Below are 16974 nucleotides of genomic sequence, written 5' to 3'. Positions count from 1 at the left end.
AGTAAGAAGTAATCCACTGAAGTATCTGGTATTTTGTACACTTTTCATAAATAATTTATTACTAAGTAAGTAAGTACATAGAATAAGTTTGAAGAGAACTCTGATAGAAATGCTTAATAATTTGTTACATTTTGTAGACAAAAACAATAAATCGTTTTAGAATTTCTAGAGTTGAGACATATCATAGCTCCAAGTTTCAATTGCAATATCAAGTTTTTACTTCTAATAACGAGACTCAACAATGTTACTGGCGTTCAGTTTCCCATCAATATAATTCTCGTAAATGTTACTTATGGTGGTATTAATAAACTCCCTCAAGATCATGCTCAAGTCCCTGTTTTTATATAACTGTCATATTGACATGATCTTTTAGGGCAGTCTCGAAGCTGAGATTATTAATAGGTCCGATTCCGTTCGATCCACCCTTAGATGCGACAAACGAACCCCAGTAAGGGCCTGTCCACATCACCACGGCACGACGTTGTCGCCGTGGAACGGTGCGGTGCCGTGGCGCGGCACGTTGCCGTAACGTGGGAATTTACGTTGCCGTACCGTAAAAATGTACCTCACGACACCGCAAAGTTACACGTTGCCGTGCCTTGTAAACTTTCGGTACTTACATTCTTCACCAAATAAATAACAGTCTCGTTGTAGATATGGACCGCACAAAACGTATTCTGCTTCTGTTGTGTGTGTAACTTTGCGGTGTTGTGAGGTACATTTTTACGGTACGGCAACGTAAATTCCCACGTTACGGCAACGTGCCGCGCCACGGCACCGCACCGTTCCACGGCGACGACGTCGTGCCGTGGTGATGTGGACAGGCCCTAACACAATTATTTTGTTCCTCCATCGAGAAGTGCGGTTCTACGTGATGTTTTACATTATCGTCTTACAGCTAACAGCATGGAGAGCGCTTCACTGGAAGCTTTTATTTCCAGTGCCGCGTGGCACGTACTCGAGAACCATGAAAGCGTTGTATTTGATATGCTCTCCAATTTAAATAGAGAAAAAGAACATGTTTTTATCGCATTTTACCTTGATACACTCGTTGAATAATGATTAGAAGTTTGTAGCCATATCTCTTTAGTATATTACTTATTATTTGGGTAAGAAAAGAAACTGCGGTTGACTTTGAACAAGGTAATCTAAAGTAATTTTTGTCTTGAATGAAATCCCTCTGTAATTACTACTCTGAGTCTGCTGCAATTAGTTTAGTCAATTTATTTGGCGATTAGATACAAATTAAGCTTACGTTAAGCTTTATCTGGTATTAAGCGTGAAATATCTTTGTTCCTAGTTTGTTTCGGTCTTAAAATCTTAGGCCAGTTACTAATTAATGTCATCTCATCCGTTGGTTGAAACGCGATTAGACTCCCGCCGATCAATTGAGGTTAAACGAATAACGTACGACAGCTATACAGAGTATATTGGACTACTTTATTGGTTGGACAAGTGACCTCGCCTATGTACACTCAGATTACTACTTTTCCTCAGAAGACCCAATATAAGTAACGAAGTAACCTAAAAAGTTTTCCCAATTTACTAGTTAATAGTAATATTCGGAAATATTCCGAAGAAACTTTGTTGTTTAATTAAAAAAGTATCTGAATTAAGTTGGTATTTAAGATGCTAATCCTATTGGGGGAATTTTAAATTATTTAATAAAACAAAATTCACACAGAATAAGGATGTGGTAGGTATCAGGAGAGTTAGTACCGCGCTGCGCTCGGATTTGTAGGTGAACGGGTACTTTTGAATACAAATTCGAACTGATGTGCAGTTGAGTAGTTTTCTGAAATACTGATTACTGAACAAAGACAGATCTAAAGGTGACAATAAACGTTTCCTGTCTTTTTTTCACTTATTTATGAATTTTAATAAAAAAATTAAATAATAAATGCGACAGTTGTCATATTTTTGACGTCACAGGTTGCTATTTCATACATAGCAATTTCGCGTTTTGACGTTTAGTATAAAGTAATTCATTCGACTAGTTGGAAACTACACTGTGCATAAAACGTGTGTGATCATGACAACAACCTTTGGTTTAACAAAACAAGTTAAATAAATCGCATTATTTGCAGCTCCATTTTACTGGTCATGGTAAAAGTATCGCAAGGCTGGTAGCTGCAAATAATGCGAATTTGGCTTGTTTTGTTAAACGTAGTCATTTTTACATACCGCTAGCTCGGAAACGACTGGAGAGTTCGTGGTGCGGTGCGACCGTCTGGCGTGAACGACCACACCGCGTCGCATTATCGTATTCGTGGTGCGAACCGCACAGGTTCAGTCATCTATTTGTGCATTTAGAGTGTGTTGTTTTCAGTACGTGTCTCTACTGCGGCCGCCTGTCACGGAGAGCACGGCGCCCGGCGCTGACGTCATTGACAAGGTGGAGTGGAAGCAGGTGAGTACTATTTGTATACAGGGTGTTAGTGAAATCGTAACCAATACTGAGGAGGATGATCCAGACCATGATTCCAAGTGGAATTATCCGTCGCAAAATTCGTGTTTTTTTTTAGTTTTTTTAAATTTTATACTTTTGCGATGGAAAATTCCACTTGATATTAACTCAGAATAATGAGATGAATCATCCCTCTCAGCATTCGTTACGATGTCACTTACACCCCACACAAGTACAGTCATGAGCAATATAATGTACCCATTTTAGGACTCTGTCGCACAAACATATTTGACATTTAGTGAGACTTACAGTTCAATTTGCCAATAAAGTGAATGTGACATGGTACCAAAGTGTATACATATTAATGCTTGTGACCGTACATACAGATAGCCATACAAGTAGGCATGGGTGTTAGTGACACCTTAACGAACACTGAGGGGGGTGAGTTAGATTCTGAGCTGATATCAAGTGGAATTTGCTGTCGGAAAATTCATGAAAATTTTTGTTTTTTTTTTTAAATTATATTTCAGTTCCATGCTTTTGCGAGTGAAAATTCCACTTGATATCGATTTCGTTACGATGTCACTAACGTATTGTCCCACTATAGGGCGGAATGCAAGAGGGAAACTGCCCTATTTTTCCCTAAAAAGTGGCATGGAGAATGCTAGAACGACAAGAGCGTGGCTCTTAAATTAGTGATGGTATTTGTCCCATTGACATTCAAAATTTACCTTTGAGCAGTTTAAAGACAATTTAACAGAAACTTTGTAAAAAGGTTAATATTAAATAATAAAGAAGTATATTGTTACACAAAAATCTCTTCTAGTATAGGTACTTACATAACAGGAGACGGCAACCGATTAGAATCATATACCGCTCTACGTAATTATGCAGATTAGAGGTGTTAAACGGGCTTGTTTTTATCAATGCATACAGACGCAATCGTTATTATGAGGCAGCTGAAGTGGATTCTGATCGTTCCAAATTGAAATCCAATACCGTTGATAAAAAGCATTACGTTTAAGTTTCGCTGATAACGCCCACATCGCGTAACGAGTCATCGACAATACATTTATTTTTGGATGCCCTAAAATTGGAAGTAACTAACATAAGTAGCTATACTTAGATACATGAATAGTTATTTTGCATTTATGTGAAAGAAAAGTCTATGATACGGACGGATAATGATGTGTTTATTTTTATCTTTACTAAATCGCCAATCGTCTATTTTAAATGACTTACTGAATCTATTTCCAAAAACACGTATCCTGGTGGTCAATTATTCACGATACACATTAATGTATCGATCCGTGTGCCCCTATACTGGTTACGGACTGTCAGTCAATACACCTTCGGTTGCTTTGTTTACGCGTCGACCAGCGTCATTTCAAATTACTTAGTCCAATGTTTGGTCGAATAGCCCGAGTCAAATTATGTCTTTAGGAAATTCAATACCCGCGCCACCCATTTCTTTATACCTTTCATTTTCCTGTAATAATTCAGAATGAGTCCATTCAAGGAATGTCTGTAGATCATTCAAGCATTGATAAAATTTATTATAAATCTTTAAACGTTTCTGTTAAAATCAATCAGGATGGCTGATTGGTTCTGGGAGCTCGTTACTGCCGCGCTCACTTGAGCAATATCCCTCGTGCTAACTCGGTTATCTGTGTTTGCTCAAGAACTAACACAATCTTCAGGCAACTTCTCATTTATACGAACCGGCGACAGTTTCTAACTATGTATTTAACGAACTCGGCGAGCGAAGCATTTGTCGTAGTCTATGTCTAGAATGGCTACTGTTTCTACGAAGTAGGTACTTGGTTTTAAGTTTTCCTTTTGATAAAATCTCATCATCCTTGCCATCAGTCCCTTATAAGGATTTTTAAAAGAAGTCTGTTCAATCTTCTTTGAAGATAAGTAATATGACTGCCTGCGTCAGAAGTTGAAAAAATAATCATATCTTTTTCCTTTGGTCGGAGAATTTTTGCCACTGTCAGTCCTTGTAGTAATACAATTTCCCTGAGCTCCCGCCGAGTCTTGATAAACTTACGTCTCGCTGTCGCTTTATGAACTGCGCCCTCGAGGGAGATCCTCTTGCAATTCTTACGTTGGATACTACTGACTTTGTTCGGTTTTAACTTTCCGACGGATTAAGGATTTATTCGAAAAACAACATTTCGTCTTTACCGTAATCTGTGGAGTTTACGGTTTAATTTCAAAATTGCGCCTTTGATAAATTTGCTCTTCGTTTCTTAAACAACAAACAGCCTTATTGTATTCGCATACAACACACAATTTATAATACAGTAGGTACTCTTGAAGTTTTAGCATAAGCTCCATTGTGATCTGATAAGTATTTTAATTCGCACGGATTATTTAATTATCTCACCCACCTTGCATTTCCACGTTAGAGGATTTTGCCCAAAAGTTTTTTACTTTACTGTTTTGAATATCATGCTGTTTCGTTTGATTCTTCAAAGCCTAATTTGTTCAAGTTACTATAGACTTTATTATGTCCAATAGAGTTGGTCTAACAGGTTGGCGTGTTTCTCTTGAGCTCTCAAAGATACAAAGTGGGGCGTCCTGATGTATTGCGATTGTTTTCGTCACGCACCCGTGTCAGAGCTGACGTGCAGGGTACCAACCCACAACCACGCTCGTTATCTGTTTGATAAGCTCTGCTTCCCACAGTGGGCGCCACTTCCTGCACCGGCGTAGTATTTATATCTATGTAACACAAACGAAGGTCCTGACTGTACTTATCTTGGTCTTACAAACTTCATATTGAAACAAATGATGACAGTTCATCGTGACCGTAATTAAAGTAAATGGATGTTTGAAATCTGACGAAGTTCTGAAAAAGTTTGGAAATTCAGCTTAATGAATAGCAGGACGAATAAGTAGTAAATTTTTTATCATATATTACAGCAAAATATTCTAAAGTTACAGTGTTTATTTTGTAAATATCTAAGGCAATGGGATCCAGTACGTGTCTGGTGTGTCATGCATGACGTATAGTCTGTGAAATTGGAAATTCCTCCTTTTCACAGCGTCTGCCTGCGTGTGTGGCCTCGAATCGAATGCTGGCTCGCACCCACTGCTCTGAACCATGTGGTAACGTGCGGTCAAACATACGAACCGATGACATATATATTTTTTGCGGGGATAAACGATTAGATCAATGGAACACGTACATATAATGTTAAAGTTCCGTACTCATAGCTATTTGTTTGCCTAAGGTTACAAACTAATTACGTACTCAACCTTAAGTTGTTACATAATTAGTTTGGCAAAATTGACATGGCTTTAAAAAGGCAATCCACGTAGATTGATTAACTCTTCTGTAACCCGCCCCAAGATGGCTGCTTTTTTTAAGTTTTACCAAGGTCACGTGTTCGTGTCAAATGGCGCGGCACTTGAGTCAGATTTATCGCTCGCTACTCGTTTGTTTATAATAATTAAAATTTACATACATACATAAACTCACGCCCGTTATCCCTAATGGGGTGGGCCGAGCCACAAGTAATCAAAGACAACTTGCAGCCACTGTTGATACGATAATTAAAATTTAAATTAATAAAATTAGTTGCCGCTATATTTTTTTGTTGTATTGATTTAGAAAATATCAAACGGGGCGTAAGAGGCTTTACGCATTATTTCATTTTAATTTTAACTTGATGCCTACCTCTAGTCGTCCTTGAGAAAAGGGTTTGACAGACAGACGAACGACAAGTGGTCCAACGGGGGACAGTAAAAAGTCGGTTCCCATCAAACCTTTTCAAATAATAGTCAGTACCTTTTTACATGTATATAATGTAGAAATTTGAATTATATTTTTTTGTATGTTTGTACAGTAAAGTGTTTTTGTATTGTATTGTAGAAATATATTATGAGTTTTCTTTACTAAATTCGTTTTCATGTCACGTAAACTATTGGACAGATTTCCCGGGACACTCTCTATTGTACAGCCGAGAAATGTACGATATTGAAAATAACAAGCGTCATCGCTCTCAAAATAAGAATAGGATGTTGCACAAGAAAAAAGTACGTAAATGAGACATTTTTGGAAAAATAAACGGAAAGGGTTGGAAAGTATTGGTTTTATTATGGAAAAATACAAGCGGAGTTTAATTAAATTATTGATGGACCAAAATAAAACTCCATGAGTTTTAGTACCGCAGAGTTCATGAATCCGATAGTGTTATCGAATTACGAGGATCTCCATTAATTTGCACTAATGAAGGCGCAAAATAAATGACTTCCATTTGTAGGGCCAATCCTCTCAGTCATGCAACTAATTCTAATTGTAATTAGCTGATTAAACGGCAAAGTAGCTTTTTTATAACGTTACTTATTGTAGATTGCCGCAGATGGCATTATCTACTTGGACGGGTAATTTAAGACAATAGGCCTGAGGGTGCCCAGTTGGAAGCGAACTTCGGCTTAGGGCGTCCTCTGAGAGGAAGAATATTTGAAAGAATTAATCGATCCTAGTGGGTCGATAGCGATAAGCGCTGAATGAGGGACATCGTCGACCACGCGGGGGGGTACAAAGTAGCATTCACATTGTAGAGGTACAAAAAAATGACACTGTGTTTCATAATAACAAAGTACCAATAGGCAGACACTGGTGCGGATCTTGGTGGATAAAATACAGATAAAAATCTTCCATCCTTCACCACATACTGATAATTAGTGCAACAAGATATATAGGTATAGTTTTAGAATTATCAAATCATAGTAAGATTAAGCTGTCTAATTAGGTAGTCAGAATGTCTAGTTCAGAACAATTAGTGATTATATTTCATTATCGATAAAGTGTTATAGTAGCTTTAATGCACGATTCCAATCTATTTAAAAAGAACAGGTTCTTCAATGTACGAGTTTGATGTGTCAAAGTACACAACTAAGTGTTGTTACATTTATTAAAATAGTGATGTACCTATCAGTCGACATTCGGCTGATCGATTCTGTTCTATCTAACAGTAATTTGTTGCGAACAAATGTACGTAGGTACGACATGTCACATTAGTCTATACATTAGATATAGCATCATGCATTAGTAGAAGCTGAACCGAGTCTGATACTGATTACAAATCGAACACTAATTAGCGAATGTCTTCCACATGTTCACGAGTAGGTACAATAAATGGAACATTCTAAGATCTAGAACAAATAGTCTACCCTATAATTGGTATGTAATTTCTGTTATACGTAGGTACCTAACTACTCGAATCCATTTACGTATAGCGTAATTGTCTTACGACGTTTATGTCTGTATATTGACTGTAGTAATTTAATTTATTATAAAATACCCTGTAAATATGTGGTTCGTGCATTTCATAATCAGATTATTAATAAATGGATTGGGTTTGGATGTCATTAGCTCGTGTCGACAAGCAAATATTGTCAGGAAATAATAAAGCTATATTCATTTATTATTTAGGTAATCGGTAATCCAAACTTTACAGAGGACACTTACCTTGTGGTAAATTAAACTATTTAAGGTTGTCCTTAAATAGTTTAGTTTTTAGGATTCCCGAGAAAAAGGGACAGACAGACGGTCAGTCGGACGAACAAAGTGATCCTATGAGGCTTCCGTTTTTCCTTCAGAGGTTCATCATCATCATCAATTTAAGAGCCACGCCCTTGTCGGTGAAGCATTTTCCATTCCAGTCTATCAAAGGCCAATTCCTTGACTTCCCTATAAGACACGACGTTAACCTTTTCTTTAATTCCATGTAAGCTCTTCTTGGTCTTCCCCTAAAAGTGAAAGTGTCTTCTGAGGTTCGCAACCCTAAAAATGTTAAATTGTGATTCATAACTGGCCCGCCGCCGGGGACGAGTTTCAATAGGAGAAGTTGCTGATTAACTCGAGTATTAGGGACGAGGTCTAACCTAACCTAACCTAACAAAGCATTATAGGTAATATTCCTTATGTTGAACGTTATCTCTTTAGGTGTTCGACATCCTGTGGTCGGACCCCCAGAGCATTGGCGGGTGTGTGGCGAACGCCCTGCGCGGAGCCGGCACATACTTCGGGCCGGATGTCACCGCCACCTTCCTACAGAAGAACAAGCTTAGCTTCCTAGTGCGCAGTCACGAGTGCAAGCCTGGCGGATACGAGATCATGCACAACGGGAACGTGAGTTGTCACATAACATAAGCTCACGACTAAATCCCAATGGGTAGTCACAGGTACATCCATCGCCAGATGAAATAAGTACCCACAAATAACCGAACTTTCTGTTAGACTGTGAATTGTCATACTACTTACTTAATATTTTTTGGCAAAATAGTCAAATCTATATTTTTTTGGGTGAATTTATAGACGAAGCCAATATCATTTATCTCACCGCAAACATATTCTATCTTTCTTAATCTTTTTGCAAATATTCCGTATCTATATATACTTAAAGGTTGCCCGGAAGAGATTGCTACTTAGCAATAAGGCCGCCTATTGTACTAATTCTATTTCTCTTTTGTTTTGTATTTTGTTTTTTACTGTTTGTGCAATAAAGTATTTGTTATGTTATGTTATATTCCCAACAACTTTTACGAATGACATTGACCTCCAGTGCTCTCGAAATTCTTCCTAATGAAAGTCTGTTTTGTATAGTCATGGCTAGCCGGTGAATTTGGTCAACTTTGTATACATATAATATACAATATGTGGTTTGCTTACTTATAATTTATAACATCGTATTATATACTTAACTTTTGCGAGGGTTCACCTAGACGACGAATTGCTATGTACCTACTCAGCGTGACAAGAATAATAAATTTGAGAAAAGAAAATACTATTTCTTACGTAACTTTAAATACCTAGTTAGCATATCGTTAACTTTATTTTTATACCCTTTTAGACATTCTCTATCCACCTTACAGATAAAAAATAAACCAGGGATGAAGGTGGGTAGTATTTAACAGCCAAGCAAAGTTCAGTCGAATTGTATGATCTTCTTCTTTGCGAGTCGATGGCGATCGAAACTAAATTTTTGTATGATAATTGGATTCAATTTTGCTTGGCTGTCAAATACTTAAACCCACGTTCATCCCTGGTTTATATTTTATCTGTAAGGTGGTATGAGTGTTACAGAGTAGGTAATACAAGAAAATAACAAACAATACAAGCATATTATGCTTTTTTACTGCATTTCGAAAGCATAAAAATCGCATAAGAATATTACTAAATAATGTGTGGTTGATATTCGTTGTTACATTTATCATAAAATAAGGTACATGCGTACGTAACGTACAAAGATTCGTATCATCTAAGAGTGGGAAATTGCGAGCGAATTTCTGGAATCTCATGTGATGCAGCGACATTGCGGTTGAGTCACCGCTGTGAAATTTATCTTAAATTCTGTTTGTGCAGGTGATAACTATTTTCTCTGCTTCTAACTACTACGAGCTGGGTTCCAATAAAGGGGCGTATTTGAAGCTTTGTGGGAACTCGTTGGAGCGTCAGTTTGTTCAGTACACCGCGGCTGTGTCCCGCACTCGACGACTCACCTTCCGCCAGCGAGTGGGCCTGGTCGAGTCCTCGGCCATGAGGGAACTACACAATCAGATCATGATGGCACGAAGACCCTTAGAGGCGACATTTCGTAGCATGGATATAGATCAGAGCGGTGAGTATTGTCAAAATGTTCAATAAATTCATAAGAAAATATTCCATACAGAGTAACTGTAACATGTGTGATGTATTGTCTACATATTTTTTGGAGTTAATTGTTAGTACATGCGTACAGCAGTGTACGTGTATCTCGAACCGTATATCCGGTCGTTAATCAAAGTCCTAAATCAACATTAAGCTCATAAGACGTGAAAGGCGTCGTGTGTTCTGATTTAATGTTGAGTAAGTTTCACATGTTTTGCACTAATTCGTATTATAAATAGAATGCGCATTAATCCTGTCATTAATTCCAGTGTCAGGGCACCTCCATTCAGGCATCCAGTCTGAGAAGTTTCAAAGAGGAGCTCCCAAAGGTTTTTACAACGTAAATTTGGGCTCATTTGTTATCGCGTTCTTTTATATTCACGCCATTTCATGTCCCATTTATCAAAAGACAGTTGATAAATTCTAGTTAAGTAGATGACACTGCTTTCATGTCTTCAACTTAAATTAATTGAAATATAAATTGAAATATAAAACGAAGGTCTTGTAACGATGAGACTTATTAATTTATTTCCTTTTTTTTCACAAAAAGTTTTACTCTATAGTTTTAATGTTACTGCAGGATACATATCGGTGAGTGACTGGTGTCAAGCTATGGAGGAAATAACTCACCTCGGTCTTCCCTGGAGAATGCTCAAGGACAAACTTGTGCGCACTGACCCCGAAACACGTAAAGTTCGATATATGGATACGTTTGAACTTTCTTCTAACGTAAGATAATTATTTTCTTTATCCAATATGTAAAACATGTAAATCTTGGTCGTATTTCGTAGTATTCATATCTATTTCATTTATTTACAGAGAATCGGGCGAAAAGCTGAATCTCAAACCGTTGTAGAAACCCTCTATAAAAATAAGAGAAGTTTGGAAGCAATTTTCAAGATTTTAGATAAGGACAATTCAGGTTACATTTATAATGACTTCATAAAATACATGTTATGGACTGATGGGTCAGTTTAGAAAACTTATCATTCTTTATTTACTTTGTAGGTTTCATTACGCTTGAGGAGTTTTCGGAAGCTTGTCAGCTGATAGGGAAGTACATGCCGAACCCGATGACGCAGGATCAGCTGGTGGACATCTGCCGGCTCATGGACATCAACAAGGACGGTCTGGTCGACCTCAACGAGTTCCTTGAAAGCTTCCGCCTGGCCGAGAAGAGCTTGCGCGACGAAGACTATGCCGACATGGCCGCCACCTGACAGGAGCTCGGCCGCCGCCCCAGCAGGACGGCGGTCGATAAAGACGAATCCGGGGTCGAGATCGAAATTCTTAAATTGGACGAGGGCGGAAAAAATAAAAACATCAAACACGACGAGAACGGACAGGCTCATTTAATGGGTGACTGCGTTCCGAGTGGCTCTAAAGAGTCGGACGAAATACAATTAATAGATTGCGAGGACACGCCTAAACGGCCCGGGCTGCTGGAGAGTGATATGTGAATGTACCAGCGCGGGCGCCGCTGGGGCGCGCATTTTACACATGCAACGACATCGTCTCTCTACGTCTGCCGTCGACGTGCGTATATTTTCAATATTTCTCACACGTGTGCTTAAATTGTTTTCGCCTTTTTGTCTTGTAACGTTTGAAGTCGTTCCTACTATACCTATTGCATTGAGCCTAATCTATTTACTTATACATAATTATTCAATTTTGTAGATTATTTATAGAAAAAATTCTATTTATAGCTATATTACTTGTTTTAATAACAGTATATTTTAAAATTACCCTTTTTAATCTAATGTAAATGTAGGTATGAGTAGATCATCTGCTACCAATATAAAATAAGGACATGTAACAAAGTATATTGAATATTTTGATATTTAATTAATTTATACTTACGGGATTGGTGCCAACTTAAATCAATGTAAAACATAGCAAAATAAAAAATGTATTTGTAAAAAACTTATTGGTCATACATAGATAATTGTAAAATAAGTTTATTTGCAACACTTATAGAAAAAATAACAATTAAACTTAACGAATGGGAACAATGACATTTAACTTCTGACTCGATTATATTTTATATTTGTATTTTTGTAGTAGCGGGCTGAGGGAGTTCAGTCTAACTTGATTAGGTAATTTATAATATTGTATATCTTGAAAAAAAAAGGAATACATTTCGTTATGCAGCATAAAAATATAATTATAATTATGAAATATTTCATTAAAGACGTCAACATTACGAAACTGTAAGTAAGTAATGCTTTTAATTCGTTATACGATACTTATCTCGCTAACGATTTTCAACATAGTTCTTTTTCTTTTTCAATTAATTATAGTTAATTTTGACTGCTCTATGTTTTCAACGATAAATGACTGTCTTAAGTCCATTATTAATAGTTATTCTGGAGAATATTTATATATAAGTGAAGTGGTACTCGTATGACTTCTATAAATTTAGCGATTGGTGACGAATTAATTATATTGCTGGTACAAGATCAGAGGTAAATAAAATATATTAAAAGTGTTTAAATGTGTTTTTAGTCAATAAATGGTAGTTATTCTTCAATTTTTCCATACATATCTTTGTCTTAATTGTTAAGCATTCCAATGTACCGTAGTGAAGAACACCGCATTACAATATGTATTATTGTAATAATTATGTAGGTACATAGTACATTATCTATCATGTTCACTTATACAAGCCTTAATATTCTAAAGCTTAAATGCATGGCATATAAGCTTAAGTAAACATAATATTATTAGAAACACTATTACAACCAGAAACAAGAATATTTCATTATTAGAAAATAAATTATCAATAACGGTACATACAATTTTAATAAAAGATTTATTAATATACTTCTAACGAAGCAATTGCAATTTAAACTACTTTTCATATTACTGTAGAGAACATACCCGCTGTATTTTGAAATTATTGTCCATTAAATTGTGATATTATGAAGACTTTTTTATTTTACACTTTAATAACACCTTTTTGGTTATATCTTTTAGCATTAGTAATAACGAGAAAAAAATGCTTTGGGCTAACACGCACATGATATCGTTTATTCGTCCTCCAATTATATTTTTTTGAAGCCGTCGTCTTTGTAAAACTCCTCTATGAGGCTCACTGCGCATACTGAAAGCCTTCTCTTGAAAAAAATGCCATTTAATTTTACTCGTCCTACGATGAATGATGTTCATTATTCGAAACGAACATGCACGAAGCTTTTGTCAATTTCTTCTTTCGCAAGGTTACGTTCCTCAAAAACAATATAGATGGCGCTGTACATATTTTTCTTCGTTTAACCTTCCAATTTCATGGATAACAGATATATGCATCTTATATCTTTATTTTTGGGTATAAATGATGACCCTTTTTATTACACCCAGGCACAAATACATCTTCCACCTATTATTCTGATCAAAATAAAAAGAACATAATGTGATCCAAATATCAAGCAACAATTATTTTTATACAGGGTGTTAGTGACGTCGTAACGAATACAGCGTAATACAGTACATGATGAGTAATACATGAATTTAGCAACAGAAAATTCCACTTGATATCAACTCAGAATCATTCTTCAAAGTTTTCGTTACGATGTCACTAACAGCCTGTATATGCCATTACATTGCATTTTGTTTAATTATGTACCCGTGTAATGAAAAAATATGTAATTATCACGTTGAAGTAATACAACGCCATTTATATTGTTTTTGGTGAACGCAGCCTGGAAAGTCCCATATTACGTAATAAATTAAGGTACACTTTATTATAAATATTATACGTAAGTATATTACGCGCACTTTGTATTGGTAGTTCAGATCATTCGTAGTTTTATGTTTCGTTTATTTTTAAACAACGGCTTGCTGTGGAACATTTTATGAAAGGTCAAGGAAATTATTGATTACAAGCCAAGCTTTGATCAAAACTTAAATGTCAGAACACGTGCGAAAATTCATTAGCTATGAAGTATGAAAGATTCATTCATATAAGAATAAGAGTTAAGATTCCCGTACAAAAGTCTTGTCATAATGTACTTTGAGAGAATAAGTATATCACTGCCCTATTTTTCCCTAAAAAAGTAGCATATTCAATATCTCCTATACTTAAAGGTTTCCTGGAAGAGATTGCTACTTAGCAATAAGGACGCCTATTGTACTCATTTTATTTCTCTTTTGTTTTGTATTTTGTTTTTTCCTGTTTGTGCAATAAAGTATTTGTTATGTTATGTTATGTCATGGAGAATGCTGTACCGACAAGAGCGTGGCTCTTAAATTAATGATGATGGTGAAGTATACCACGTCTCTTTTAAGTTTTATGAACAAACAAATAGCATAGTAGACGATTAACTACCTACTCGTATTTATATTAGTAAAAATAAGTACCTTACTAATAGTTCGCTGTATTTTTTTAGACGTGACTTACGAGTATTGTAGATTTACTGCATATACAGGGTGTTAGCGACATCGTACCGAATACTGAGTGGAATTTTCTGTCGCAAAATTTATGATTTTGTTTTAGTTTTTTAATTATTTTCAATTCTATACTTTTTCCATGAAAAAATCCACTTGATATCGACTCAGAATCATGGTCTGAATCTTTCCTCAAAGTTTTCGTTACGATGTCACTAACACCCTGTATATGACATTAACTACTGGACGGATTAGTTCGTCATATTAACAATATGTTTCGTTTAAAAATAAGTAAGTACCTTCTTAGTAAGCATAAATCTTTTCACAACTAGACATGTTTATGGTACTGAACACAAAAAGTAATTGTGTTAATTACAAAGAAAGAGGTATGCAACTGTAAATGCCAGCCGGATATTTATGCTAGGTATTTGTGCACCGATGACGTCATCACTCATTGACCTTTCGCCCTGGTTCCTAAGTAAAGTTCAGCTGTGAATAGTTTAATGACTTTCTACCAGTTTAATTACAATGGTTGCTATACATTTTAAATTAACAACGTGTACTTTCATTTAGGTTTTTCGTTAAAGAAGGGAAAAAATAATGTATGATAAGATAAAGGTTATGTAAGTACGAGGTATTGAAAAACACCTCTGCTAGTTTTTGTTGTGGGAGCTTTATTTATTTAGAGCAACTAATCCGGGATCTAGAAAGATTTTCAACTTGTGACTTTTCCGACTTGATTGAAATGCGAACTATACCTGAATATCACCACAAGGTTCCATCTCGATAGGATTTTCTGTATCTTTTTGTAGGAGAGTTCCTTTGAGCTACTTATTAAGGATAGACTAATGTCTTGGAGGATACGTGAACAATAATGAATAATAGGGGTCCTCCAGTCTACGTTCAGCAAAAATAATATAATGTAGATGGCGCTGTAAAGGTTTTCCTTCGTTTAACCTTTTAATTTCATGGATAACAGACATATGCATTTATTTATATTTGTTTTTGAGTACGAGTATACATGAAGTGAAGACCCCTTTTTAATACACTCAGACACAGTTACATCTACCACCTATAATTATTCTGATCAAAATAAAGAAAAGCAATATAAGTAGCAACATAAAACTATATATAATGTGATCCAAATATCAGCAATAATTATTTATATATATATATTTATATATACATATATATTTCAAGCTTTTTACAACACCTATTACTGGATTCCACATGGTCGATAATTTGAACCCGTCTTTCCTGTTGAATTTTTATATATATATATATATGCTTCTGCCATTACATTGAGGTATTTTCGAATAATTACGTACCCAAGTAATGAGAAAATAGGTTTATAAATTATCACGTTAAAACTCGACAGCGCCATCTATATTATTTTTGGGGAACGTAGCCTGGAAAGTCCCTCATAGCATCATTCATTGTAGATAAATTATTTATTGATAATGTAAACAATGTATTTGTTCAATAGAAAAGTGTTGAGAGTGAAGGGAGGGCGAAGGCAAGGATGAAAAATTGGGGAACTTTTCATCGGTACTTATCTTAAAGTTTGACTGAACATCTATAAGTCGCTTGGAAAATCCTTTTAGGAAGCCATTCGGAAGGAGTTCCTTTGTGGTGTAATTTGGCACGAGTTACAAAGTGCTTTCGATAATTAATTTTAAAACATCACCCTCCAAGGATCTGCGTTGGACATAATAGGTTCTATAAACAAGAAAACATTGCAAAGGTGCCTACTATAAACAAGACGTAAGTACAGTCGCTAATTTCAGGCTGAGGTACATTAGGCCTAGTGAAAAAATACAATAAATACATAATTAAAGCACTATGGACGTGTAACGTGGACGCTGACTCAGAAAGACAGAGAAAGACTCGAGAGAGGCCTTTGAAATGTGGTGTTGGAGGAGGATGGAAAGAATAAGTTGGACTGGAAAACTTTATTTGCAATTAATGGGTTTCTTTTTAAAATGATACGATTTATACAGGGCGTTAGTGACATCGTGGCGAAAACTTAGAGAGATGATTGAAACCGTGATTCTGAGTTGAATTAAAAATGTAGTGGAATTTTCTATCGCAAAAGTATACTATTAAAAATAATTTAAAAAATGCAATAAAATCATGAATAATGCGACGGAAAATTCCACTTGATATTAACTAAGAATAATGAGCTGAATCATCCCCCTCAGTATTTGTTTCGATGTCACTAACATCGTGTATAGTGGGGAGGTAAGCATTAATGAGGTGGGCAGAAGCCAACTTGCAGTCACACTCTATATTTGAAGTCCGAACTTCCAAGATGGATGTGATAAATCTTCTAGTGACATTACCACCGCCTAAAGGTAGAGACATATTAATTTCGTAATTCCCATGGTTTTAATAGTTATAGACGAAAAAGTGACACTGGTCATGTTCGTAAGTAAAATTGGGTACGTACGGTTACTTTGCAGTTAAATAAAAACTTAAATAGGTATAAAACTTAAAAATTATTTGGCTATCTTATTTT

At 35.9% G+C, this 16974-nt stretch overlaps 1 protein-coding gene across 2 annotated transcripts in view; it reads left to right on the top strand.

Moving 5' to 3' along the window:
- The window catches only part of LOC126366510 (serine/threonine-protein phosphatase rdgC), a 68005-nt gene extending 56194 nt beyond the window's left edge, over positions 1-11811 (top strand). For both annotated transcript variants that reach the window (XM_050009641.1, XM_050009642.1), the window contains exons 10-15: positions 2330-2410; positions 8370-8555; positions 9789-10044; positions 10654-10802; positions 10893-10995; positions 11082-11811. In XM_050009641.1, coding sequence (XP_049865598.1) covers positions 2330-2410; positions 8370-8555; positions 9789-10044; positions 10654-10802; positions 10893-10995; positions 11082-11293 — 987 coding nt within the window. In that variant the 3' untranslated portion in view covers positions 11294-11811. The remainder of the gene's footprint in view (positions 1-2329; positions 2411-8369; positions 8556-9788; positions 10045-10653; positions 10803-10892; positions 10996-11081) is intronic.
- Positions 11812-16974: the final 5163 nt, after the last annotated feature.

The sequence above is a fragment of the Pectinophora gossypiella genome, chromosome 4 (genome assembly GCF_024362695.1).
Source record: "Pectinophora gossypiella chromosome 4, ilPecGoss1.1, whole genome shotgun sequence".
Taxonomy (NCBI): domain Eukaryota; kingdom Metazoa; phylum Arthropoda; class Insecta; order Lepidoptera; family Gelechiidae; genus Pectinophora; species Pectinophora gossypiella.
The sequence above is the reverse complement of the archived record's forward strand: the minus strand, read 5'-3'. Positions and strand labels throughout refer to the sequence as shown.